General features: G+C 36.3%; 1 protein-coding gene across 1 annotated transcript; it reads left to right on the top strand.

The window, feature by feature from the left end:
• The first annotated feature begins 6,915 nt into the window (after positions 1-6,915).
• Positions 6,916-26,194, top strand: ZBTB21 (zinc finger and BTB domain containing 21). The gene is made up of 3 exons (XM_007430235.4): positions 6,916-7,573; positions 11,305-11,417; positions 13,785-26,194. Exon 3 carries the CDS (start codon positions 13,797-13,799, stop codon positions 16,974-16,976), a length of 3,180 nt encoding a protein of 1,059 aa, XP_007430297.1. The 5' UTR covers positions 6,916-7,573; positions 11,305-11,417; positions 13,785-13,796; the 3' UTR covers positions 16,977-26,194.
• The last annotated feature ends 356 nt before the right edge of the window (positions 26,195-26,550 follow it).

The following is a 26,550-nucleotide window of genomic DNA, read 5'->3' as shown; positions in this document are numbered from 1 at the left end:
AAAATTAAAATAACAGGAGGTACAGCCTTTTTTAATTTACTTATTTAGTTTATACATACACAATTACAAAACAATCTTTAATGATTAAAGGAAGTACAGCCTAATGCCCTGTTTGAAAGTGTGTCCACCAGAAAACAAAACAAAAACAGATGTAAACTGGTCATAAAGAATAACCTGGAAGGCTAAAAGAGGTGGCTGAGAGCAAGCTCAGCCGTTTGCCTCTGGTTAGATTGGTGATTAGTAACTGGAATTCTCATCTTGGCAGCCATTTTGTGAGATGTGAGATTTTGTGAGATAACATGCTCTCAAAACTCTAAATATATCCATTGGCTCAAAAAGGTTGGGGATTCCTGCATGATATATACTGAGGTTTCACCAGTACAAAAGAAATCCTCTCCAAGATTTACACAGTATACCTAGAAATTCTACACAAATTTAGATGAAACAAAGACCCTCCAAGTTCCGGGAAGAAGATAAAGGCTGTGAGACAAAGGGTGTTCATGTCTCTTTTACAGAGCATCATTAGGAAGATATTGTCACTGACACCAAAGTATTATTAAATTCATGATTGGCACTGGGGCTTAGGATGAGTGACCAGTTGTTTTAAAGTAAATGGACTGTAAGGTACAAGTATATTATTTAACAAGCATAATTCATGGTTCTAAATTAAAATTTTACCTGAAGTAGGGCCAATATAGTACCATTAGAATTACAGCATTGTGACTCACCTGTAAAGGTGTTGCTTGCACTCTGTGCTGAAGTGATGCACAGGATGAAAACAAAAGCTACTAAGATGCTAGTCAGTGAAATATAGGAGCTCCTCATCATTTTTTATCGTCTCTGTTCCCTGGAAACAAAAGAGCTGGTAGTATTACATCCAGTTATTAGGAAATAAAGGAAAACATTCACTGCTTTTCTCCTTTGTATACAGGTATACATTGGCCCTGGAACAAAGAGAGAATTCAGCCAGTATCTTGCTTGCATGGGTTCATTAATGCTTTCCCTAAGGACTGCCTGCATCTAAATTACCCATCCTGGTCCTCAGCAACCTGTTATACTCATGTACAGAATAACAACCTGATGAAAACACTCTTACTTGGACTTAAAAACAAGAGAATGAGTTTGGGAGAGAAACAAAAGAAGGAAGGTTGGCTTATTAAATTAAATAAATTGCATTTTCTCTGAGAACTCAAGGTAGTAGAATTTGGGGTCTTTATTTTATCCCCATAATAGCAATCTATGAGACAAATTAGGCTGAAAAAGTGAGGGGCCCAGATTCACTCAGCAAGCTATATGACTGAGTAGGGACTTGAACGAGGGTCTCTCCAAATCCAGTATCTTCATCACTACACTACACTATATTGGTTCAGTGGATTGGAGGATAGCAGCACCCCTTCCTTTTGAGGGAGGACTTGTAAATGGGGGGAAAATCTAGACTGAACTGAGCAGGAGAGGAAGAAATAAAATACTGAAAAAGTGAAAGACTAAGATTAAAAATAAAAATATGAAAGAGGTTAGGTATTGCACAACATTTTAGAAAGGGGAAAAGGTTCCAGCTGATTAGGCAGCAATGCAAAGTGATTATGATTTTTCCCAAGTTTGAGGGAAAGAGTTAGGAGTTTTTATATTCCTGTAATTTTTGCATTGAAATGATAGGACATTGCTTTACAAATTTTCAGCAATCATGATTTCAAGAAGAGCCATAAAAGAAGTGGCAGATAGACATAATGTCAATCCATTCTCTCATAGGCATCCATAAGTGCTAGACTGCATATGAAAGTTTTTCACAACCTCTTTTCATCTTGATATGCATTGGACTAAAGATGTACTTTGATTTTTCAGTGCTTTGCTATAGTAAATCTGGCAACTAACTAGAAAAATTAAATTAATTTCTTGTATTGCACCATGTTTATGTCAAGAGAGAGAACAAACAATATGGCCATCTCTGTCTTAAAATTAGTAACCAAATAAGCATTGCCTCTAAAGATGGTAATATGTACCAACTGTTTACAACTGCTTCAACACAATCTAGAAAAACTTTAATGTAGTGCAGTTTAAAGGACCACTTCTGATCTAAGATCATTAACAGAATGATTTGATTTGAAGGAAGTTAGTTTCTCTATGCTGAATGGCACTTTCTCCCTAGGATTGTAGCCTTAAGGAATGAGATGGTTCTGCTACTATTTTATGTGTGGCCATGATCTCGGTGGCTTCAAGTCTTTAGAAATCTATGTAAATATTTTCCACTTGGGACTGTATTTTTGAGAAAGGTCTTTGGGGATCACATATTTTATCAAACATTTCCTCTCTGCTGTCTTTCCCATGACTATAAAAGTGTACAATATATGAAATTAAGTAGAAAGTGAGCATCTAAGGAGCACCTGAGACAACATTTACAAGAAATGTTTTGGATTTCAGTTACAGATAGTCCTGATTTGACATTGTTAATCCTTCCATTTTTCTTGTTAATCTAATAATGCACTCAGGAAAAATCAATAGAAACTCTGCTTTTCTTTTCTTTGACTGTTCCCATTCTGTTTTGAATACATATACAAATTCAGTCTTGTAAAATGATTTTAATTAAGAGATAAAATAAATCTTTAAAGCAATCTTATTGGTTGCATTTAAAAATAGTTTTCATATCCCTAGAGGGTATTGTGTATTTTATTGCTATGGTAACCATAGTGAATCATGCACCAGTGCCATGGAAACAAATCAAGAGTATTCCATTGGGGAATTCAAAACAGGTTTTGGAAAACAGTATCTATATATCTATATCTCAAATATGTTAATATATTCAGTGATTAGGTTGGTGGAGATAAAAATAGGCTGACATTGTGAAAAAATGGAAAACAAAGTCTCATCTTGGATACCTCAGTGTTATGGTGAATACATATGAATTTCTATAAATCTTAGGACAACCATTGTCCCATTTTACAGAGGATAATACTCTCTTTGGCTACCTTCTACTCTGATTTAAATATAAGACTGGAGAGCAAAGAAATTCCCCATCAAAAGGTAGCACTTGGAGATCAGATTAAGTAGGTTCACACTATATATCTGGTCATCTTCCTTAGGTCATGGTGTGGTGTGGTGTTGCAGAGTATGTGTGTCCATGGGTGTGTATTTGTGTGTGCATTTTTATATCTATCTATCTATCTATCTATCTATCTATCTATCTATCTATCTATCTATCTACCTACCTACCTACCTACCTACCTACCTACCTACATGCTCAAACTCATGCGCAAATCTGTGACCTCTTCTCTGTCACGATTTTTTGAGTTGGGCAGTCCTTTTTCTGTTTTGGCAAAATGCACATAGCCACCCTAGTTAAATCTTTTGAATCATCTTCTGACCATTTAAGGCTCTGCCTGTAATAAGCCTTATCCTGAGCAACTCCCACAGCACCTTATTAACTTGTTTATTGTTTCTAGCTTCCTGCTTTCAGTTAAAATACATCACATAAACAATTATTACAAAAACAAAATTAAAGATGCCTTTTTCAAATGTACCAGAAATTATATAAATTTATGGAAAGCCCCTGAACCACCTATTATGTCTTGTATTTGTTTAAAAATACAAGGACATGGTATTTATTAATTATCAATTTATGGATCTGCTTCAATCTTTTAAGCAGTGCTTAAAAGGCAACAAGGAGCCAATTCGATACATAAAACCCAATAATCTAAAATTACATTACATGATGTTACATCATTATTAACTTTATACATCTTGCACTAATAACTCTACTCCCCAAGTCCCAATAGCCTTCCAGAACAGCCAGCCTTTGGAAGGCAATGAGAGTGGGAGCTACTCTTTTCTTAGGTGGCAAACTATTCCAGAACTCCTGCCTTACCTCTTGGTAGGTGGGGACCTTCAGCAGGCACCCTCTGTTCACTCAGATTTGGTAGGTAGAATCTGTTTGGGATATGAGGTCTTGTAGATTCCTTGGCCACCCACCCTGAACCATGGAGGGTTTTATAGCACCTTGAATTGCACTCAGAAACAAACCAGAAGCTAGAACAGCTCCTGCAGCAAAATGGTTACATGGCAATCACAGTACTGTCTCATAAGCAAATGGGACTCTGTGTTTTATATTAGTTGAAGTTTCTGGGTGGTCTTCAAAGGCAGCCCTAAAATTACAATAATCTACATGTGAAGTGACATGAACGATCATCTTCAGTGCCCCGTTGTCTGTAAAACCACAGCTGATGCACAGATGAAATTGGGCACTGGCCCTCCTGGCCACGGCTTCCATCTGCAGGGGCCATGAGTTAAAGAGGACCTCCAAACTATGAACCTGCTTTCCATAGGGGAGCACAATACTGATAATATATATTTTTAGATGTTTGGTATTGCTACTATTTCATTTGGGTGGGTTTTAAAAAAAATGGGGGCTTCTTTTTCTTCTGTTTCTTGGTTCAGTTGTTTCTTTTGTTGTTATTAATCATCTTTAGTCTTTCATTGTTTCTTTCATTATCTTTTGTATTTTTGTACTATTTTTTTTGTAATCTTGCTATAAAATACAATAACAAATATTCATATAATAATATCTTATGTTGGATGACCTTTCCCAATGGTTTCATATAGTTGTTAAACAAGTTTGGGGGAGAGGACCAAACTCTGAGGCATATGATAATGGAATACCTGTAGGCCACACTTCTCCCTCCTCTCAAAACTACTGACTGGATCCACTCAGGGAAGAGCATAACTGCTGCAAAAAGCTTCTTTCACCCCCAGCCTTCATAGACAAGCCAGGATACTGTGGACACTAGGAAGTCCAGCGGAAGAAGATGGCCATGCTTTCTTCACTCCGGTCCTGCCACAAGTCATTCTTGAAGGCAATCAAAGGAGTTTCAGTGAATTCTGATTGCCAAGGATTTAGATGAATCACTTCTTCCAGAGTTCTATGTACCACCTTCCCCACAAAGAGGACAATGGATATAGCACAGTAGTTGTTGATCTTAGTATTTGTTGCAAGGTCAGCTTGTTCTGCACTATGCTCACCTATCTACTAATAACGGAACCAAAGCAGGTCCCTTGAGAAGGGTAGCGCCTCTCTTGATGCTGCTGGAACTTCCCCATCTAACGAAACGGCATTGACTGTTGCCTGGATCCATCTCCACAACTCCTTCCCATTTGCTTTTAACCATAAGGGATAGGGGTCAAGCACACAAACGGCAGTTAGGATCCAGAGAACTTTGTCTGCTAGCTCAGGTTCCACAGGCTCAAAAACTTCTCAGGTAACATCAAAAGATGTTATCATCTCATCCGGTCCTGTCCACCTGGCTGCTAATCTGGAGCAAGTATGAGCAATTTTATCCACAAAATGATTAGCGAGATAATCATCCTTTAGATCTTCTGGCCTCTCTCTCCCAAGAACTTTTGCACATTCCTATAAAACATGTATTAACAAGTGGGAGACCTGAAGGAATGTAAATAATTTTGAACTATGCATATATGGAGGGCTTTCCATGGAATGAACTCTTTTCTATTTTTAATTAAAAATTAATATTCCATTTAGGGACATTTTTAGGCACCATGTATCTTTTAATTTCCAGGATGCCTAGGTCTAATTCAGTGAACAAGCCTTTGCATCATCACTTTGGTTTTGCTTTTTATGGGGGTACAGTTCTTTGCTTTCTCTCTTTCATGGCACCTGTCTTTGCATAAAAGATTCCTTTGAATTCTGTAATTTTATTTTTTATTGTTTATTAGATTTACAGGTACAAATGAAAAACAAGGAAAAAATAGAAGGAACAAAAATTAGATTTACAATCACTGTAAAATTAACTTTAAAAATTTACATTAAATCTACATATTACATATCTCATATCAAGTTATAGTTTTAAGTCACTATTAAAATCAGGTTATTGTGCAAATGGTAACTATAACCAGTATGCCTTAAATTTTAAATTATAAATCATAATAAAAATTACAATAATTTCTGTGTAAGAATATTGAATATTGTTAAATACAAAACTTCAGCTGATGAATGTCCAAAGTATTCAAAACTTTGCAAGATGAGTTATAGAGCAATTTGCCATTTGTAAGCAATTAAGGAAAATAGCAGTGGCTAAAAGACTGGAAAAATTCATACTCCGATACCAGAGAAGTGCAGTGCTACCTCACAATAATAGTCAAGATTTTACAATCCAGACTTCTACAGAACATGGAACAAGAACTGCCAAATGTACAATTTGTGTTCAATAGAAACTTCGGATCACATTGCTAATGTGCAATAGATAACTGAAAAGGCAAGAAAGCTTCAAAAAGACTTTGCTTTATTGATTATACAAAGGCTTTTGACTGCATAGGCCAAAACAAATTGTGGACAGCCTTTTAAACATCGGTGTAGCACACCACATCTGCCTTTTAAAGAATTCATGCTATGAACCAAAAGCAACAATTTGAAACGAAATCTAAAGCAAATACTGCATATGATTGAAAACTGGGAAAGGAATGCACCAAAATGGTATAGTATCACTTTATTTAACTTATATGCATGATATATCATGAGAAATTCAATGCTGAATTCTACATATTGTGGCTGGTTCAGAGCACTTATGAAATAAAGCTCAAGGACTTGTATCTCTTTTAAAAAAACAGAGACAAATTAACATTGGCTGGAAATTACTAGTAGGGAGTCAGATCATTAAAGCAATCTACTATTATTGCAGAAAAAATACTGCAGCATGGCTCTCTCAAAATGCAGATCTAATTCAGCAGCTCTGCTACCTTTCAAATGGAGATAGAGCTGAAGAAGTAAACTAGGCTTCTGACTGCTTTGAGGACTGTGGGTTGAATCTACTTTGTTTTAGCTCAAGGACAGCTTGCCAAGTTCTTAATTGGATTTATTCTGCTTATTCAGACAAGCCATAAACTTTTTTTTTTTTTAACGTAGCATTCCGGAAGAGGCCGAGGGCTGTCTCAAAGCTCCCTTTCCCCCAATTTGAAGGCCTGGTCTTGGAAGATCCTCGGCTTGGCCTGCCTCTTTCGGTGAAATCGGCCGTCCTGCAGCCGGAAACGGTGTGCTTGAAACTTGCTTTTGCAACGTTAGCCCGAAACAGCTTCGTCCTCTCGAAGTCGTTCTTCCGACCATGACTCCCGGGACCGCCCTCCCAGGACTGCCTGCCCCGGTTCTGCTAGCCTCGACGGCGGCGGTCGCTCCGCGCCGCTCCAGCACCCCGCAGCCTCCCGGGCGGCCGAAGACCCCCCTCTCCCGCGACCCACTTCGTTGCCTCGTTCTTAGTAAGACCCGGCGACGCTTCCCAAGGGGTGGAGACGAAGGGAGCCAGCGCGCGGGAGGGGAATCTCCCCTCAGGACCCTTCGCTGTAACATGGCCCCCTCCCCCGTCTGAGAATCGGGCGCGTTCCCCCTCCTCCATCCGGCTAACCTCGACCAATCGAAAAGATGCGCACGTGACAAGCGTTCCCAACGATGACTTCATCCCTGGTGTGGGATGACGTCAAATTCAAGATGGATGGAATCACGGCGGTGGCGGCAGCGCGCGCGGGTGAATCGTAAAAGGAGACGGCCGAAGGGGGAAGGAAAGGGGGTGCGCGGAAGGTGAGTAAGAGACCCCAGTTGTTGCTCCTTTAAGGCGGGACTCCTCTGGACAAAGGCTCGGGTTTCCCCGTGCACAAAGGCGTCTTTTCCTGACGTAACTCTGAGGTATATTTTTCCCCTACCGAGTAGGGCTGCGGTCTTAAGCCCCTGTGTGCGCCTGCGCCAGTTACAAAACGAGTTCTTACCCCTCCACAGCGCATGCGTGGACTCTAATAGACGCGTTCACGCTGTGGCATATATTCATGTCGTTGCTTTTTATTAGCTGCCTAGCGCGCATGTCTGTTGCCCACTTTTAGCTCATGGGTGCTTTCTTTTCTGTGTTGCGCCTGCGCTTTGCCCATATACGCTAGAGTTAACCGCCTACACGGTTAGTTTAGGAATAATGTTTTGGGTGGGGTATAATTGGGCGCTGTGAGCATGCGCAGAAAATGGATGTAATGGGCTTTTGAATCGTATGATGTCATTTTGGGCAAGACATAATTGGGCCGGGCTCGTTCTCCGCGGAAAGGAAGGGTGGGTGGTGATGTCTTAAGTTTCAGAGTTTATTGATGTTTTATGCTTCTTACTCCTATCAGTGCAACCATCTCTGTTCCCTCAAATGTTGAGGTTCGGCTCCCATAATTCCCAAGCAGGGTGGAAGTTATGAGAGTTAAAGGCCAAAATATCTGAAGGACAGTTATAATTTGGGAAAGTTGTTTTAGCCAGAGATTTTAGCCAGGATTTGAATTTAGCCAGGATTTGAACTAGGAGGCCTGGGGATGCAGCCTGTACAAATACTTGCTTTAAATTTGTCTTCTGTAACTAATGTCCTCAAACTATGTTTAACTTGTACTGTAATAGTTGGGAATTATGGGAGCTGATGTCCTATACATCAGGAGGGCATCACATGGAAGGCTGCTTTAAATCTGCTTGTACTGTATACGGGCTAGTTCTTTTCACACTGAAGTGTACTGAGAAACCACACATGACTAGAAGGATTGCACGTTTCATTAAAGACTTTTGAAAAGGAAGTTTGGCTCCTGTTAAAAATCAATCTGCAGTAGAGGCTTTTGAATTTCATGGCTGATAACTGATTAGCTATCTTCCTAGTGTCAGTACTAATAAGAACTTATTAGTTGCAGCTGAGTGTAAAAATTCTTTCCATATTTATATCATCAGCCAATGTGTGTTTATGTAGAAGCCCACTGGATCAAATACAGAGGAGACAAAATCAAATTTATACACCACCCATCTCACTATCAGTGACTGATATTGACATTGGTGGGAAGGAGGGCGGAGCAGAAAGGTACGGGGGAGATTCATATATGTACAGTACAGAGGGCAGAGCCATGAATCACAGTAGGCCAGGGATAGGAAGTCTGCATCTGTCCAGGAATCTGCAACTATAATTTCCACAATCCCTTGCCACTGATGTTGCTGCCTCAGGATCATGAGTACTGCAGTTCAAATTATCTGGAGGACTCTTCCTTCAGCTCAAACATTTCTCCTCTAGCCTCCAGCAGCAACCCATTGCGCAAAGGCAAATTGAGGAAAATAAGATCCACTACAAAATTGTATTAGATGGGCTCCTGACTGGCTCATCTGTTTTGCACTTATGAATACGAACTTCTTAAAGTGTTTCTGCCTGTTGTGATCCCAACCTACATTTGCAATTAGCAACTTTACCTTTAATGCCTCAGTTGCACTAAGTTGATACTAAGATAGTTTGAAAAACCACATAAGGTACCATTATTCACATACACAAAGAAGCAAAATATATCCACATATATTGGACAATAAACCTCAGATATTTAATCCAAGGCAAAGAATTAAGCAGTTCTTATAATTTATTTTCAGAAGACTTGCACAACTACCTATCAGATTTAGTTTATTTATTTGTTGGATTTCTCCCCCGCCCATCTCCCCCACAATAGGGGACTCTGGGCGACTTAAATATATCTAAAACACAAATACATCCAGCATTAAAACAATACTAAAAAAGCATCCAGCATTAAAACAATACTAAAAAAGGAAAATCCAAGAAGATGGAAAATCAGGCTGTGGACAGCTGGCCACTATGGGGCTAGCCATCCCCCTGCTTGAAGTATTCCTAAGGATACTTAGGAATAGAAATTCCTAGGAATTTCCTAGTTCCTAAGGAAAATTGAGGAGAGGCTAGCAAATAAGAGGGAGTTCCAAGGAAGAGAGGGAAACTATGTTGGGTAGAGCACTGTGACTCACGGTAGTAATGAAGTCTGTCAATGTTGTTTCTTTCGGAAGTACAGATAGAAGGTTTGAATTGGAATTCACGTACCTGGCTAGCTCAAACATTAGGGACAAAGTTGGAAGTGAATCCAACCAAGGTAGTTCCATTCTGGGATTCACAAACAAGTTCACATAATGTGGGTGGTCCAATTAAGACTCCCTCTCAGATGTCACTCAAATAACATAGACAATTGCTGATTTAGCCCAGCTATCTGTCAAGGGAAAGCCTAGGTGCATACAACCATTTGTATATAGGTTTCCATGCTGAACCTGGGCATCACAAGAGCAATTATTTGCAGTAGGTGGATTATTTGTAGTGGGTATGTATTGAGCACTCAGGGTACCTAATACGTGATCAGAGTTTGTCTTACCATTGTATCCAGATGGCTTTGATGCTGCATATCAAAAAGTTGACTACAGTTTGGAAACTAAATCTGTATTCTACTTTTTCATCACCAGTTGTGTTCATTGTAGGGGGTTTTTTTTATTGATCATGTGCCATCAAGTCAGTGTCAGCTCTTAGCAACCACATAATAGATTTAATTGTCTATCATTTTATATTTTCTATCCTGTGTTTTTCTTGGTAAAAATACAGGAATGGTTTACCATTGCCTTCTCTTGTGCAATATTAATTGATGCTTTTGTCATTGTCACTAAAGTGATCATCTGCCTCCAGCATTTTCCTATATCACTGATGCCCAATATAGGTGCCTTCTTGCTTTAGCTGGGCATCTGGGATAACCTTCATGAAGGGAATATATACTTTTGGCATACACTCCCGGCATTCTTTGCTCATGTTCATCCCTCCCAAGATCATACACTTACCCTGCCACAATGAGGCATCACAGCAGGAGTGGGGGAGGGGGTTGTCAGTGTAGTTAATCACAGGAAAATTCAATCAAAAAATGAAATAAAATCAGTTAAGACAATAGTTCTATTAAGCAGTATTCTGTGCTTATCAATTCACATTTCTTTTGGACAAAACTGAGACGTTACATCAAGTCCAAAAGTTGTCTGATTAACACCATATTTGTTTGCAGGAAGAGGAACATCAACTATTGAATTAATTTGTCTTTCTTTAGAAAAGAGTTCCAAAATCTAGACGCAACCCCTGGAAAGATCCCTTTCAGGGTCCTCAGAAATGTACTGTACCAAGAATAGGACAGAAAAAGGGGAGGTTTTTTGGAGGTTCTTAAAATACAATCAGACTCATATCTGAGAATGAGCCTAGTTACATGCCTTGAAGAGTTTTAAAAGTCATAACCAGCATAACCAGCTGACTTGAACTGGTCCCCAAAACAAATTGTTTGTCATTGAAACTTGTAAAAAGGAAATTGCATTCTGAAAAGAGAAGTCCTCAAGAAAACTATTTTTAGTATGGCTATTCTTACATGTTCAAGCAGCAGAAATTAGTGTGAAGTCAGAAAATTCTTTTGGATGTTAATGTTGTTTTACAGTAGACATAATTTCTTTTTTCCCCACAACAGACTACATGACATAAAGACTTCAAAGTCATTGCCAATTAAGGAGTAAATGCAGTCCTGAATCTAAGATTTCTCTCATTTGAAGTTTTTTCAAGAAGAGGAAAAAAGCTTTTCTGGTACGTTCTATTTATTTTTAGTAGTGTGGATTTAGGATTAAATTTCTTGAGATTTCCTTTGGTATTTCAGATGTTAAAGGATAAGATCTCTTACAGATGTAAAAGTGAACCATATTTGAGCATTACAGGAAAAAAGAGCAGAGAGCCTAGCTCCAGTTTTCTCTTCAGCCTAGTCCTAAAGTAGATGCAGCCATTTCCTACTTTAAATTATTTAGATTCCTCATTACATTTGAAAATTGGGGAGGAAGATTCTAACAAATTTGGAGCAGAAAATAGAGACTTGGGATTTTCTCCTGGCTACAGCAGAGAAGAGAGGAAATAGGAAGGATATGAGACGATACTTGCTGCTTTCATTCACATAATGCTAAACTTGTTATAGTACTATAATTATATCAATGGCCATGCTGGTTTGAAGTCCACACATCTAGAAATTGCTAAGGTTGAGAAACAGTGTTCTAGTATTACACTTATATCAGGTCAAATACATTTGCATAAATTGTTCCATGCTCTTCACATAATGCAAATAAATATGCTCTACATATCCAGTAAAATGGCATCATGAAACAACTTAGTAATCACAATGAAAGGCAGAAAATAGGATATTAAAATAAAGATGAATGTTGGATCTCATATAAGCATTTCAGGCAGTGACTGGCAGAAAAATGTTCTCTGAAGGTCTGTCTACCAGATCATTATCCAGATAGATAAGCAGTATTTTCACCTTTGATACAGCAAAGAAGGTGCTAGAAACAGGATTAAGCCTCTGACAATGCTATAATCACCCAAATGTGAGATTGGGATTATCAGTGTACAATCTTGATCTCTCTAGTGTTAAAGCAACCTTGTGCACTTGAGCCAGCTTAGGTCTAACATTCAATCTCACAGAGGCATATCCCCACTGAATCCAGTGGGATTTATTTCCAACTTGTTTAAGATTGACCTAAAGTGATTTTAGAATCTGTTTACCCTGTAAGTGTTCTAGCAAAATAGTGTATTATTTTAAATTTTTGAGAAAATTTTTGAGAAGGTTTATAAATCTTTTTCTTTCTAGGTCTAGAATAAAATACTAGATTGATTGTCAATGAATTATACAAGGGATTATATATAGGTTATGACCTGCTTTATCTATATTCTCTGATCATTTAAAGCAGCTATCTCCAATCTGTCTAGCCTCTGGATGCATAGATTTCAACTCCCAGAATTCTTGGTGGTGTTTATGTTTGCTGGGGATTTCTAGAAGATGGCATCCATGCATCAGGGATGCCAAATTGGGGAAGGTTAATAGAAAATTTTGCATATAATAAGCATGCTGAATATATCCTCCAAAGGCCCTCAGAAAAAAAGAAATTGACAATAATTGCCTCAGAGCACATGGGTCACATGAGGACTATATGTGATTCTCAAAGACCTTCTGTGTACCCTACTGTGTGTGTTTTGACCTATAATGAGTTCCATCAACTGTCCCCATACTGGTGCCACAATTTAAAGGGAAATTATTGTACAGGAATAATTCTCTATTAAATCATTTTGATTTCCCACTTAAACCATGTCAGAAGTATGGAGAAAATGGCACATGAGGAGATACAACCCTGGGCAGCCCTGCATACAAACTTCATTACTGCAAATCATGTACTTGCTCCCCTCCTAGCATATGGCTCCAAATCATTACCCATTTTCATTTATGGCTTTTGCAACTAAAAAGGTTGTTTACATGTGTCTTAGTGTATACATTGAAGAGCAAGAATCTCAGTTCTCCTGACATATTTGGTTAGGTCTTGACTAAGTTGTACTCAGTTCTCAGTGATGCTTGTGACAAGCTATAACTAATTTTTTAAATATAGATTTCACTTATAACCCTGCATAACTTAGTTGATCCAACCCACTTAGCATGGGTGTATAATACTATTTGTGCCACTTTATTAAACTGGGCTTATTCCCTTTGTATTTAGAATTTAACATGGATTCAATATAAGCCTTTAAACATTTAACCAGTTTTACTTTCAATTCAGTCTTTATTTTTGTCAGGTTTTACAGAGGTGCAATGAAAAACTGAAACTGTTTTATTTGCTATCTGTTTAGTTAAATTATATAATTATTATATATGCAAATAGAATCAAAATGGACTTTTCCTCCTTGATTGTCCATTAGGCTGGTTGTACACTATACTACATTTTACACATATATCTACATATGCTATGTTAATTTAAGTTGATACAGTATGTTACACAGATGGTAATATATTAAACAAAATATATTAATACCATATTAGTGCTTTGGATATATTATTTTTTTAAAAGCTTTCTTTTACTTATTTTTATTCCATCTAAATTATTTTGTGAGTGTGAGTCTGTCTTTTTTGTCTTTCAGATAAACCTAATCATGGAGGGACTCTTGCATTATATAAATCCCGCACATGCTATTTCTCTTCTAAGTGCTTTAAATGAGCAACGTCTGAAAGGACAACTTTGTGATGTTGTTCTCATAGTAGGAGATCAAAAATTTCGAGCTCATAAAAATGTTCTAGCTGCCAGCAGTGAATACTTTCAATCTCTATTCACTAAAAAAGAAAATGAGTCTCAGTCAGTATTTCAACTTGATTTCTGTGAACCAGATACCTTTGACAATGTATTAAACTACATTTATTCATCATCTTTGTTTGTTGAGAAAAGCAGTCTTGCTGGTGTGCAAGAAGTAGGGTACAGTCTTGGAATTTCCTTTCTTACTAACATTGTATCTAGAAGTCCTCAAGTTCCTTTGCCTGCATGTCCAATTAAGAAAATATTGTTCCAAGAAGATGATGAAAGTGGCTCCCAGAAAAGAAGTGTAATTGTTTGCCAGAGCAAAAATGAAACACAAGGGGAAAATGTTGGTCAAACCTTACATGATATAAGCCATAGTTCTAATTTTTTGTCATCAGTTGGTATCAAAACTAAGTGGTCTCAACAATCAACTGAATTTCAACATAGCCTATCCCTAAATGAAAAGAGATGGTTGAAAGATAGTTCTTTAAGATACTCCAAGTCCCATGAATCATCAGTTACAGTGGATGATCAAAGTAGAATGAAAAGAAATGCAATATTGTCACAGAAACCTTTTGCAGAGAAGGAACTGGTAGCTGATGAACTAGGAGAAAGTGATCAACTATTAAGAGGAAAGACAGAAGAAATGCCCTTGAAACAATCTTGCCCACAAGTTGAATCCATATGCAGTTCATCAGAATCCACATTTTTGTTGAATGAAAGAGAAAAAGGAACTAGTCCAGGTGAAGACAGGAATTTGCTATACTATTCAAAGTTAGGATTAGTAATCCCATCTAGGATAGCTGGTTCTGAAAGCCAAAGTACTGACAGGAGTGGACCACTTGTAAAAAGTCTTCTTCGAAGGTCATTGTCAATGGATAGCCAAGTTCCTATTTCTTCATCTTCTATTGACTTAAAGCTTTCCCAAGGATCTTCAGTGGGGAACAGTGCACAAGGAATAATGTTAAATGTAATATCACAAAAGTCACCCATGAAAGATACTTCAGAAATAGCAGCTTCTGATGATAAGACACAGATAATGCATCCACATCGTCTTAGATCCTTCAGTGCTTCTCAATCAACAGACAGGAATATAAGTTCTCAAGAAGTACAGATTAAAACTGAACCTAGCAGTCCACTTTCAGATCCATCTGAAATTATAAGAATTACAGTGGGAGATACTTTATCATCTGTCAACAAAAGTGATTCCTTTAAAACTGAGGATGACCACAGGGAACTCAGTAACTCTTTTAAAGCAGAAGATGACCATAGGGAGCTCAATAGACTTCCAGCTAAAAGAAGATTTCAAGCAGACAGAAGGCTACCACTCAAAAAAATTAAGGTAGACCAACATGTTTCCCCTGAGTCAGAGGACAATTTTGAAGAAAATTTGAATCCTGTACCCTTTGCTGATTTCCCAGATTCTGATGTTAGTAGAGATGATTGTGGTGAATTGGAGGAAACAAAGCCTAACAAAAAGTTTAAGTGCAAACACTGTCTTAAGATTTTCAGGTCAACAGCAGGCCTACATCGTCATGTCAATATGTACCATAACCCAGAGAAACCATATGCTTGTGATATTTGTCATAAGAGATTTCACACAAACTTCAAAGTTTGGACCCACTGCCAGACACAGCATGGAATTGTAAAGAACCCCTCACCCGCTTCCAGTTCACATGCTGTCTTAGATGAAAAATTTCAGAGGAAATTAATTGACATTGTAAGAGAACGGGAGATTAAAAAGGCTTTGATTGTTAAACTAAGACGTGGCAAACCAGGGTTTCAGGGACAAGCTAGTTCACAAGCACAACAAGTCATCAAAAGGAATCTGAGGTCAAGAAATAGAGGAGCTTACATTTGTACCTACTGTGGGAAAGCATATCGCTTCTTATCACAGTTTAAACAGCATATAAAAATGCACCCAGGGGAAAAACCAGTTGGAGGAAATAAAACTCTTAAACCAAAAGAAGATAGTCGTATTGAAAACCCAGTGGAAAACAAAAAGGTTTATCAATGTCGTATTTGTAATGCTAAACTTTCCTCTCTTACTGAACAAGGAAATCATGAGCGGCTCTGCCGAAAAGCAACAGTTTGTGCTTACTGCAGTCTTCTGTTTTCTTCTCCAGAACTGAAGCATGACCATGAAATCACATGCGAATACAAGAAGCTCACTTGCTTGGAGTGTATGCGCACTTTTAAATCCTCCTTCAGTATTTGGCGTCATCAAGTTGAAGTTCACAATCAAAATACTATGGCTCCAACAGAGAATTTTTCTTTACCAGTTCTGGAACACAATGGTGAAGTAAGTAATGCTTCAAGATCACATTATCAAGCAGAGCCTAACAAAATGAGCAGCTTTGTTGCAGCTAAAGAAGATGGTGTATTTAGTGATTCCTCAGAGCAAATTAATTTTGATTCAGAAGATTCCTCATGCCTCCCTGAAGATCTTAGTGTTTCTAAACAGCTGAAAGTTCAAATCAAAGAAGAACCTGTGGATGATGTAGAAGAGGAGATCTCTGAAAGCAGTCGGGAACCAAAGGAAAGCATTGCTAATAAGGAGACAGGTTTGTGGCCCTGTGAAAAGTGTGGGAAAATTTTCACCATACACAAGCAACTAGAGCGTCATCAAGAGCTTTTATGCTCAGTGAAACCCTTCATTTGCCATGTGTGTAACAAGGCTTTCCGAACCAATTTCCGTCTGTGGAGTCATTTCCAGTCCCATATGGCACAAGCTTCAGAGGAACCTTTGCGAAAAGAATCTGAGATGTGCTCTTCTGCTAACTCTCCCTCACCACCACCTTTGCCTCCACCCCCTCCACTTCCCAAAATACAGCCCTTGGAACCTGATAGTCCTACAAGCCTGTCGGAAACCCCTTCAGGTAGTGAGAAATTATTTGTTCCACAGAAGTCTGACACACTTTTTTATCATGCTCCACCACTGTCAGCTATCACATTCAAAAGACAGTATATGTGCAAACTTTGCCACAGGACATTCAAAACCGCATTTAGTCTTTGGAGCCATGAACAGACACACAATTAAAGAAACGTTTAAGAGTGCCTACAGAAAGTTTCAAAAATCTGTTTAATTTCTCTGATGTTTCTGAAATTGCATCATTGAAAGTAGATTATATATATTATATAATATATGGCATACACATGCAAAGGGTCAAGAACCCTCAAAATTAAACTTGAAATTTGTGATGCTGTGTTTTGGATATAGAAATGAAGGTAAACTAAATTTATCCTTACTAGAGAAAATTGCTCAAACTTTTTGATATTGTCGTTTCAGATTTCCTAGTTATAGAATAATTGCATTCATTAAATCTGAGTATATATTTCTCATGATGTTATGCTGGTAAACATGGATTCATGTAAGAAGAAGAATCAATGACTGAAACATTCAGAGTGCAGGAAAACTTCCAACTAGTTGTTTATACAGAGAATAACTCATGAGCTCCATATATTAGTCATTCATTTGATGTTAAGGGAAGAAGTGGATTGAGTGCTTTGCTGTGTTGGCCTTGATCCTGTTGAACGTTAGCAATAACAAATAAAACCTCAATTGAATTAACTTGACCCTTATTGAAAAACATTGCTTATCTTGGAATTATTTCATTACTGGAATTTTCTGAATAGATATTGTACAAGATATAATTGAAGATTAGCAATATGTGAGTATTTGGATTTTTATACATATACAGTAGGTGCCAGCTTTCCTTTGGCTACTTTAAAAACGATTTTGAGTGTTGGAACAAAGATACAGTGCTTATTTGATCCTCAGAGGCTCATAGCCTTACATTTTAATACACAGAATTAATGTAAGAAGCAGCAGCAAGCTGATATTCCAATACAAACTGTTTAGTTTTTGAATGAAATAACATTTAATGGATATCAGAATTTAAGTTCTGCTTTGCTTCTGATCCGTATTGGTGCTTATGTTTCATTATAGTGGAATGTATGAATATGAACATTTTAAAAATGAAAAAATTCATTTTCATTAGTGGGTAGTAGTGAGCCTGACCAAGACTGCAAAAACGTTTTTGGTTTTTTTAATATAACGTTATTAAAGATTTTTAAAAAGAAAATAAAAACTAATACAAACTAATATAAAGTAAGAAAAGAAAGAGAAAGCAATCAAAGAGAAAGCTAAAAGTGCAAGAAAGGAAAAAAATAAAGGAAGAATAGGAAAGAAAGAAAAAAGATACAAAGAAGTAGCTTCCGATTTTCTTTACAGCAGTTATAAGTATAATTATAAGCTTACCTCTTGCTCTATGGTTACAACATACCTGTCTTCTCTCTATAATCTATTCTGTTTAATCATCAAAACCATAAATCGTAAGTTCATTTTTTTTCTATTTCATGCAAAAAGTCTGTAAGGGGTTTCCAGTCAGCAAGCTGCAAAAAAACATTTTTGGAAAAAAGGTCAAATGTAAATAATTATATATGTATAAATGAAAAATGAATAGAAAACTTATATTAACTATGCTTAGTTGAAAGTGCAGGGGAAAATGCAACACCAAAAAAAATGTATTTCATAAATGCAAAATCCACAATGAACTGAATGTTTCTATCCAGTATCATATTTTGGACATCTTTTTGTTTTGTTCCTTTAAGAGACATTAAAATATTGAGCCATAATCCAGTGCAAATTTAAGCCCACTGATTTCCCTTGGCCAAAATGCCTAAGTGTACATTCAGTTGTAGTTAAAATAGTGTTTCCAAATGTGGTGTTCTTCAACTCTCATGATTCCCCAGCAATCATGGCCAATGCATCCAGAGGATCAGGTTGAACTAAATCATGGTTTGTGTTAGGAATGTTTCAAGCAGTTCATTTTAATGCATGTTTTGTTTATTTATACACATATACATTCACCATAGACAGCTGCAGAATCTGTAATACAACTTTTCCAAATATCCACGTGTATTCATCATTTGTAATGCAGCATCTCCGGCACACATAAGGGTTCTTGTTCATTGATTTCTTCTCTTGATAAAACACAACCATTGTAGTAGACAAGCTTCATGTATCAGTAGTTTTACAGTTGAAATGGACTGATACAGTGGGATGATGAGTTGTGGCATGCTTTTATCCATATATGACAATAGAATAATTAATATGGAAGTCTGCCAAGCAGTTGGAGTTTTATTTCCTGCTCAGGAATTCACATTTAAAACTGGCTTATTTTAAGCTTGATCTAACGAGCGTATATTAGAATGAATGATAAGAATGTAAAATGCTGTAGATGTATCAATTAGCATTTTGGATTGTGGTATAAGAAAATGTTTTTTAAGCTAGAGTAATTGCAAGATTCATGCTATTTAAAAACATGAAGCTTGTTGAGTTTCTGGAGGACAAAAAAGAACGGGACACTAATACTAGAATCTTATCAATTTGAAATATGAATTGTCAATAAAATGTCATTTTCAGTCATGTCAAGCAACTTAACATTCTGATATTTTTAAGTTAAAAATAAGATCTGTAAAATAATATTTATGATCTAGTAAGTGTCATATAATGTTTACTGGATTTTTTAAAATTTATTTTCCAAAGAACAGCACTGTAGTCTGCTGATCAAAAGCTGCTTTAGAAAATCTGGGTTGTTGAAAACCACTTTTTGATCAGCCATGTAAACTCTTGAAAATTCATCATTAGTCCATGATCCAAATATTAGTAAACAATGTGAGAGAGGCATGAAATGGGTTTCATGTAAGGCACTACCGAGCTTTAATGGAAAGAGTGAGACCTGTTGAGAATCAAGGACATGGCAAGCAACTTTGTTATTTATTGAAATGCCCTCTTATCAACAAAACTTATTTTAGCAAGTCCAAGGCTTACTGGGGAGTGAATGTGGCCAAGACACTAGCAACTGTATAGCAAACATTGAAGCGCTTGCCTCCAGCTTCTGGTCAGATCACACTTTATTGTGGGAGCCATAGGATATTTCTGGGCATCAACAGCTGCTTGGAGCAGCTACTACAATACCACTATTGACATCCTGTGCCTGGGCTTTATTGAGGATCACCTGTTTATGCCGATGATTGAGAAGTCTAGTTATGTTTGCATACGTTATCCATAGTTAAATGAACCACAGTTTACTCAACCTAGTTCCTGAGTTACCAAGACCATATAGCTGAATTCTCACACCACACTAGGCTACAATGTGATTAGTTAGTGAGTGGTTCAGAGAAAGGCACTTGCAAAACACTTACATGCCATTGCAAGAAAGCTATATACTGTAGTTATAGCCATGTAGTTGCCAAGTTCAACTCAAGATCATTACTTTCCAGTGAATAGTACAGTGTGTTGTGAGAACAAAGCTTTTGTGGATCCTACCTCTAATGTGATGGACAAATAACTTTTCTCAACCAAAGGCCATTCTTGACCTTTGAGTGGCATGATGGAGGCTATATTCCAAGAAGTAGTACTGGGGCCTGGACAAAAACTAGAGTTGATTGATTTATATTTAATTATATTAAATGTAGTGAAATTATTACTATCCAGTCATTTATTTTAAACATTTTCATACAAATCTTCTTCTTTTTGCCCTGCTGTCAGATAAAGAATTACAATTTGGCGAAAGTATTTGAATACAGTAATCTTTGGGGTCTGCAGACAAGGTTTTCAGGGGCTTCTTATGATGTGGGGCCTCAAGTTGTATGCCTATGATTTAGAAGTTTAATAAGGCTCTTTATAGTTCAGTTCCATAAAGGTTTATTCAGAAGCAATTTTTACATTATTAAAGAAATTCAGAACTAAGTATGGTCAGAGTTAGCATGCTTTTGTATTGCCTTTTTTTTTTTAAAAAAAGGAAACATCTGACTTCAAAGACCTCATGCTATAAGGAAAAAGCAATAACTTAGCAGAATAGTTTACAAATAAAATATATTTTCATTCCCAAACTATACTTAAGCAGGTATTTTATTCTTGTTTTGAAAATATAAATGAATGTATAAAAGGCTGGTACCTTTAGAACAGAGTCTTTGAACAATTACAGCTTATTGTATCTAATTCTGCAAGACACGGCAGCTAAAACTAATAGTTAATGTTTCCATTTAACTTAAGTGTAAATGAATTCTTGATAAAAAAAACCAATTTACATTCTTCTGCTTGTTTAAACTGAATGGAACCATTGCTATTTTTAATGCAAAACCTTGCATACCTAAAAGGCTCTCTAGAATCTTTCCTCAGTTCCGCATTTCAACTCATCCTGTGATAGCACCTGCATGGAAAACTTGTGAACCAGATAGTCCAGGGAGAAGCTCTTTCCATCTATTGCATTAAAACAAATCTATGCTGCCTTTGCCTCTTTCCCTTTGGAGTTAGATTTTAACAGATTTTTCAGAAGGCAGTCCCTGGGTTAAGAGTGAGTTCTGTTCCTAAGTCTATCTTTAACTCAAATTTGTATGTAAATTGGAACTTGTACTTACAAACAGGCTGCCTATTAGTAAAAATGGCAAACAGCATTCTCCTTCCTTGAGCTGAAGGACCGCTGAAGCCGCACACATTTTCATGAACTGCCAAAAACAGGGTGTATATTAAAAATGTGTGGCTTCAATGGTTTGTCAGCTCGAGGAAGGTGAACACCATCCACCATTTTTACTAATAGGCAGCCCATTTGTAACTATGAGGTGTCCATAAGTCAGACATTCTTAACCCTGGGACTGTGCTATGTGCTTGAAAGCAGCTTTTGCTACTCCTATATAGGGAGAATGTGTGAACCAGCTCTGATGATTTCTCACTGGTCTGTGCACACGTTTTTCTCATCATTCCCATTAAGACACCGCTTACATTGTTGATTTCATTTATTCAAAATGGGTGCAGCACTTCTGAACCTTATTAAGGACACTAACAGAATTTAGGTTGACTTTTATAAATTGGCGCTCCCATTCTTTTTAACCAGTTAACTATATTTTATTTTAGTATGGCTTCTGTTAGAAAAGCTTCAACGATTGAATCTCTGTCTATAAATTATGCCAGAACATGTCCCTCCCTCACAGTGAAAGATGTGTTTCTAGCAGGATGGCTTACACCTAGACATTTTAACAGGACCAGTGACATAGACTTGTTTAGGATACAGTAAAAGAGGAAACAACAGATACTAGATTTTAAAAACCATGCTATGTCTTTTAAGAAACAGCTTTTCTCTTACATCATCAACAGAGGAATTTCTACTGTAAATATTTTCCTCTAGCAGTAAAGTTGGGGTGTTTGTGTATGTGCTTCTCTCAAATGAATTATTGTTTCTTATTGAGTGGGGAACTGTTCTCAAAGATTTCCCCCCTAAGTATTTAAACAGCAGTTTCCCTCATCAATATTTTTTTAATCCTGAGACTGTATATTTTGGTGGGCATGAAATAAACTTCCATTTAATGAATAATATATGTTTTAAAATTACAATAAATTGATAAACTATGAAAGCTCTTCTATCTAAATGTTATTTAAGAAATATATTTTGTTTGTGATGAAAGAAAATTCAACTTTAATTTGCAACAGTATAATGAAAATTTTGCCATTGTACAAAGAATAAGGGCATTCCTTTATTGCTCAGATCTATATTTTATCAAATATAGTCCATACATTCTCAAGAACTCAATAATTTAGGGCTTAACATGAGATTAACATCCAGAATTAAAAATATTACTGTTATGGTACGTATATTAAGATACATATCACAATTACTATTTTAGTTGTAACATGAATAAAATCTAGTAATTGATGTTACAAATTCATACCATATTAACAAAAATGACACTTGAAATTAAAGTTCATTAAATAACTGGAATTCTACCCTAGCAAGGTTTTATCAGTGTCTATGTATGAACATAAGTTCCTAAAAATCAATACAACTTAAATGTTTATTTAAAACAAGTGCTATGCTAAACCCTGTTTGTAAATTAATCTTTCTAAAAAGGTATGAAATAAATAGAAAATTCTAAAAGGAATAATTCTTTTTAAAGCTGTATACCTAAATAGCAAACAGATATAAAAGTTGTAGCATTTTTTAAAAACGTGGTTTTGCTTTTATAAAGTGGAATGAATAAATGTAGTCCAAGAGGTTCAGAAACATGGCCTTCTCAATTACTTAATTGTGGATACTGGATACTTAATAGAACATTCCACTGCATTCTGTTTGGATATGTGTCCCAGTTAAAGTTATTTCCAGGTAAGTGTAAGTAGGTTTTTAACTTAGATTATTTTTTTCCTTCCAGATGCCACTATTTACTCAGAGTACCATTTGGTTCACTGATGTAATTTAAGTGGAAGGTAGTTCTGTATCATCTTCCAATAACTGCATACTGAAAATCATACACACCCCATTTTTCTAAAGTTGTACAGCTTCTACCATCTCTTCTCAATTATGGCAGCGATGTTCGAGTTTTGTAGGAGAAGCCACTGCTGCCTTGGTCACTGTAAAAGAGCTGAATATATCCAATAATCCTCATAAACTCAAAACAGCCATCAGGCTTGGCAAATGCTAACTAATTCTACCCGTCAGTATAGTCAAAACCAAGAGAGCCAGTATCTTTGATTGTGCACTATATCATGCCCTTTTAATTATTATTTTATCATAATCAAGATCTTGCTCTTTTGCTTTCTTTGAATGCTGTACCTCTTGGATTATATTAGACAGAAATGGGGGGGAGGGGGGTGTTAATGATTGTTCCACAGTCATATGTAGTTAAATTGAATTTTGAAAATACAAGTTATACCAAACCAGGTTTTTTAGAGGCTGCCGTAGTAATATTGTCTTAAATCGATAAATCAGTTGATTATTAATCTTTAATTAAGATTAATTTAGCCTTAATCTCTTAGCTTGTTTTTGTTATGTTAAAAGAATACTGTTTACATTTTATTGCCTGAATGTTGGATACAATTAAAGTACATTAATTTTCTTTCTCCTGCAATGGCAATTATTTAATCAGTATTAAAACCAACTATAGAGCTGGCCACTAATGCAACAGTGGGGTCATTTATAATGGGATACCTGGGTTAACTTATGTTTCCCAGTAATAAAGGAAGATAAGCACTCCTTAAGGTCCCGAACTTATTAACACTTCATATACTGAAAAAGATATCTGAAATATGACTTTCCAAGGTTGATTTTAGTAATTTTTTTTTATAAAAAGAGCCATTGAATTGAGTAGATCCAAATATTACCCTAATGACAGTTTTAGCACTTGCATGGTAAGCTGCTGAGATATGAACATTTCCAGATTGTTGATAGTTCTTGAATATGAATTATTGTGTTGATTGCATGAAGTTTATATTTCTGTTGAGTTTTTTGTTTTGTAGTATTTTGCACTTCATTGCTTTTAGATGATTACACACACAACTGGTTTCCTTTTGAGTGTCTGTAAAATGGCAATTCTGTATAGCCAAAACGTGAAATCTAAATGGCTTGAAAAAATAGGCTTAAAAAAATTGAGAAAAATCCTAATTTTTTATAGTATTGCTGTCTAATTTTGGGGAGTTGTGTTACAAAAGCACCTGGAGTAATCATGTCCAATAAATAACCAGGAATATAATTTAAGTTCTATTTGAGTTTTTTCTGATTTTAAACTAAAGATATATAAAATAAATCTAAAAGGTCTGTTTTTATAATTATGTATATCTTGTATACATTATACATTAGTTTAATATCTATGTTAAATTTTAAGTAGAAATCTAACTTTTTTAGGATTGAAAATTCCTAGTTTCAGAATTCTTTTAATGTAATGTTGCTGCTTTGTATTACTTTTCTACTGTATGTTTCCATTAAATAGTTCTTTATCAAGAAAATTTGGAGTAAAATAAACTTGTTCTCTAGAGTGATTCTGTCTCATATTAAATGTAATTCCAGTTCTTAATATACAAAAGAAAGTCCTTGTTATTTAAGTGTGACTTAGCACTTGTCTACAGATCAGGTTCATATCATCAGTCATGATTTGCTCTACCATGCTTTATTCAATAAACTACAATCAGATCAATTAACATACCATACCGAGCCATAAAGAAATAATTTACAAACCACAATGGCTGGGTTCATGTAAGATGTTATGCCAAAGCCAACCAAATGGCATTATGACTTAGTGTCATCATACATCACCTTGTCCAAGATGTGTTTACTTGGGGTAAGCCCTTAACTGCATGGTAACAGCTACATTTTATTCAAGCTGCTCACATATAAACCCTAATGAGTTCAGTTACGTGTACTCACAAATATTAGGCTTAATCTCCCACACACAAATATAGGATTGAAGCTTAAAGACCATGCACATTTACCTGAATAAATCCTGGTAAACATAGATCCTTTCAAATAAATACAGAATCAGAAGCTATTTAGCAATTTTTCATATATCCTGAATTGATAGTTAAATGAGAAGTGGCACACTTTAATTATACCCTTCCAAACAGTGCTTCATAATCATACTACATATTGTTCCACTACTACCCTTTTGGATTATCAAAGCTATATTTATGCTGTGACACAAGAATCTGAAAGCTATTGCTCAAACTTCAGTTCTCCAACCCTTAGGAGTGGCTGCAACTTGACTGCACAAATTTAAACGACCACCAGATTTTAGCCAAGACTCATTGCTGCCATCTATTGGTCAATATTGATACTGGTCAACCAATCAATCATTCTGGAGAAATTAAGTGGGCGAATCCAACAGTGCACAGCTGAGGATTTTTCTCACACGTACTCCTGGCAATTGATGGTACATTTCCCACAGTTACAATTTTTGCCAGGGAAAATTGCCAATAACTGCCCTTACAGTGTTATACACAGCATGGCCCTACTTCACATGAATGTTAAAAACACCCTGCAAGGGCAACACAATTTCTCTTGACATGATTTTCTCTCAGCTGTTGGATGAGACCACATGCAGCAACTTCACCATGGATAAGTTGTTTATAAATAAGCATATCACCATTTCTGATGAGCACTAACTAGAATTTGAAAGCAACAATCATGGTTTCAGTTTTGTTGGTGCTAACCAGAAATGGCCATTCTTTATTCAGACAATAGGAAAGCTACTAACTGTGGATATGGAACCATGCAGGATGTTCCACAAGGACATGTTGTGTAAAGTATTACACAAATTTCCAGGAATCATCCAGAGAGGCTTAGCATATTGTGTAAATATAGTCTCCAATAGCTGGTAACTGATATCTAAATAATTTGTAGTTCTGTTTCTTGTTTTCCTTTCAGTACACTGCTTTAAACTCTTAATTAATTAATTAATGTATTTCATTAATTTCATTAATTAACAACAATGTATTTCATCCTGCACATCTTTTACTGCTCTGGAATATGCTTTTTCATTTTAGAACTGCATTTTAATGTTTTAATTCATAATTTCAGAATTTGTACCACCAATCAGTTTAATAATTATGAATTAAATTATGAATTAAAACATTAAAATGCAGTTCTAAAATGAAAAAGCATATTCCAGAGCAGTAAAAGATGTGTAGGATGAAATACATTGTTACACAATGCTGTTGACGATATTGTCAGTCTTTGTGTATGTGTCTGTCTGTATATATGTATGTATGTATATGTGTGTGTGTGTGTGTGCACCCAAAAAGTTCTGGTCCCAGTCTGTGGTTCTGGAATGTTGCAAATAGCCTT

This window comes from Python bivittatus, unplaced genomic scaffold, assembly GCF_059951505.1.
Source record: "Python bivittatus isolate LINGU-HERP-01145 unplaced genomic scaffold, Pbiv_v1 ctg000350_np1212, whole genome shotgun sequence".
In the NCBI taxonomy this organism is placed as follows: Eukaryota; Metazoa; Chordata; class Lepidosauria; order Squamata; family Pythonidae; genus Python; species Python bivittatus.
The sequence above is the reverse complement of the archived record's forward strand: the minus strand, read 5'-3'. Positions and strand labels throughout refer to the sequence as shown.

Bases quoted from the DNA above. Each gene is read 5' to 3' on its own strand.
- ZBTB21 (XM_007430235.4), top strand. From the start codon at position 13,797: ATGGAGGGACTCTTGCATTATATAAATCCCGCACATGCTATTTCTCTT.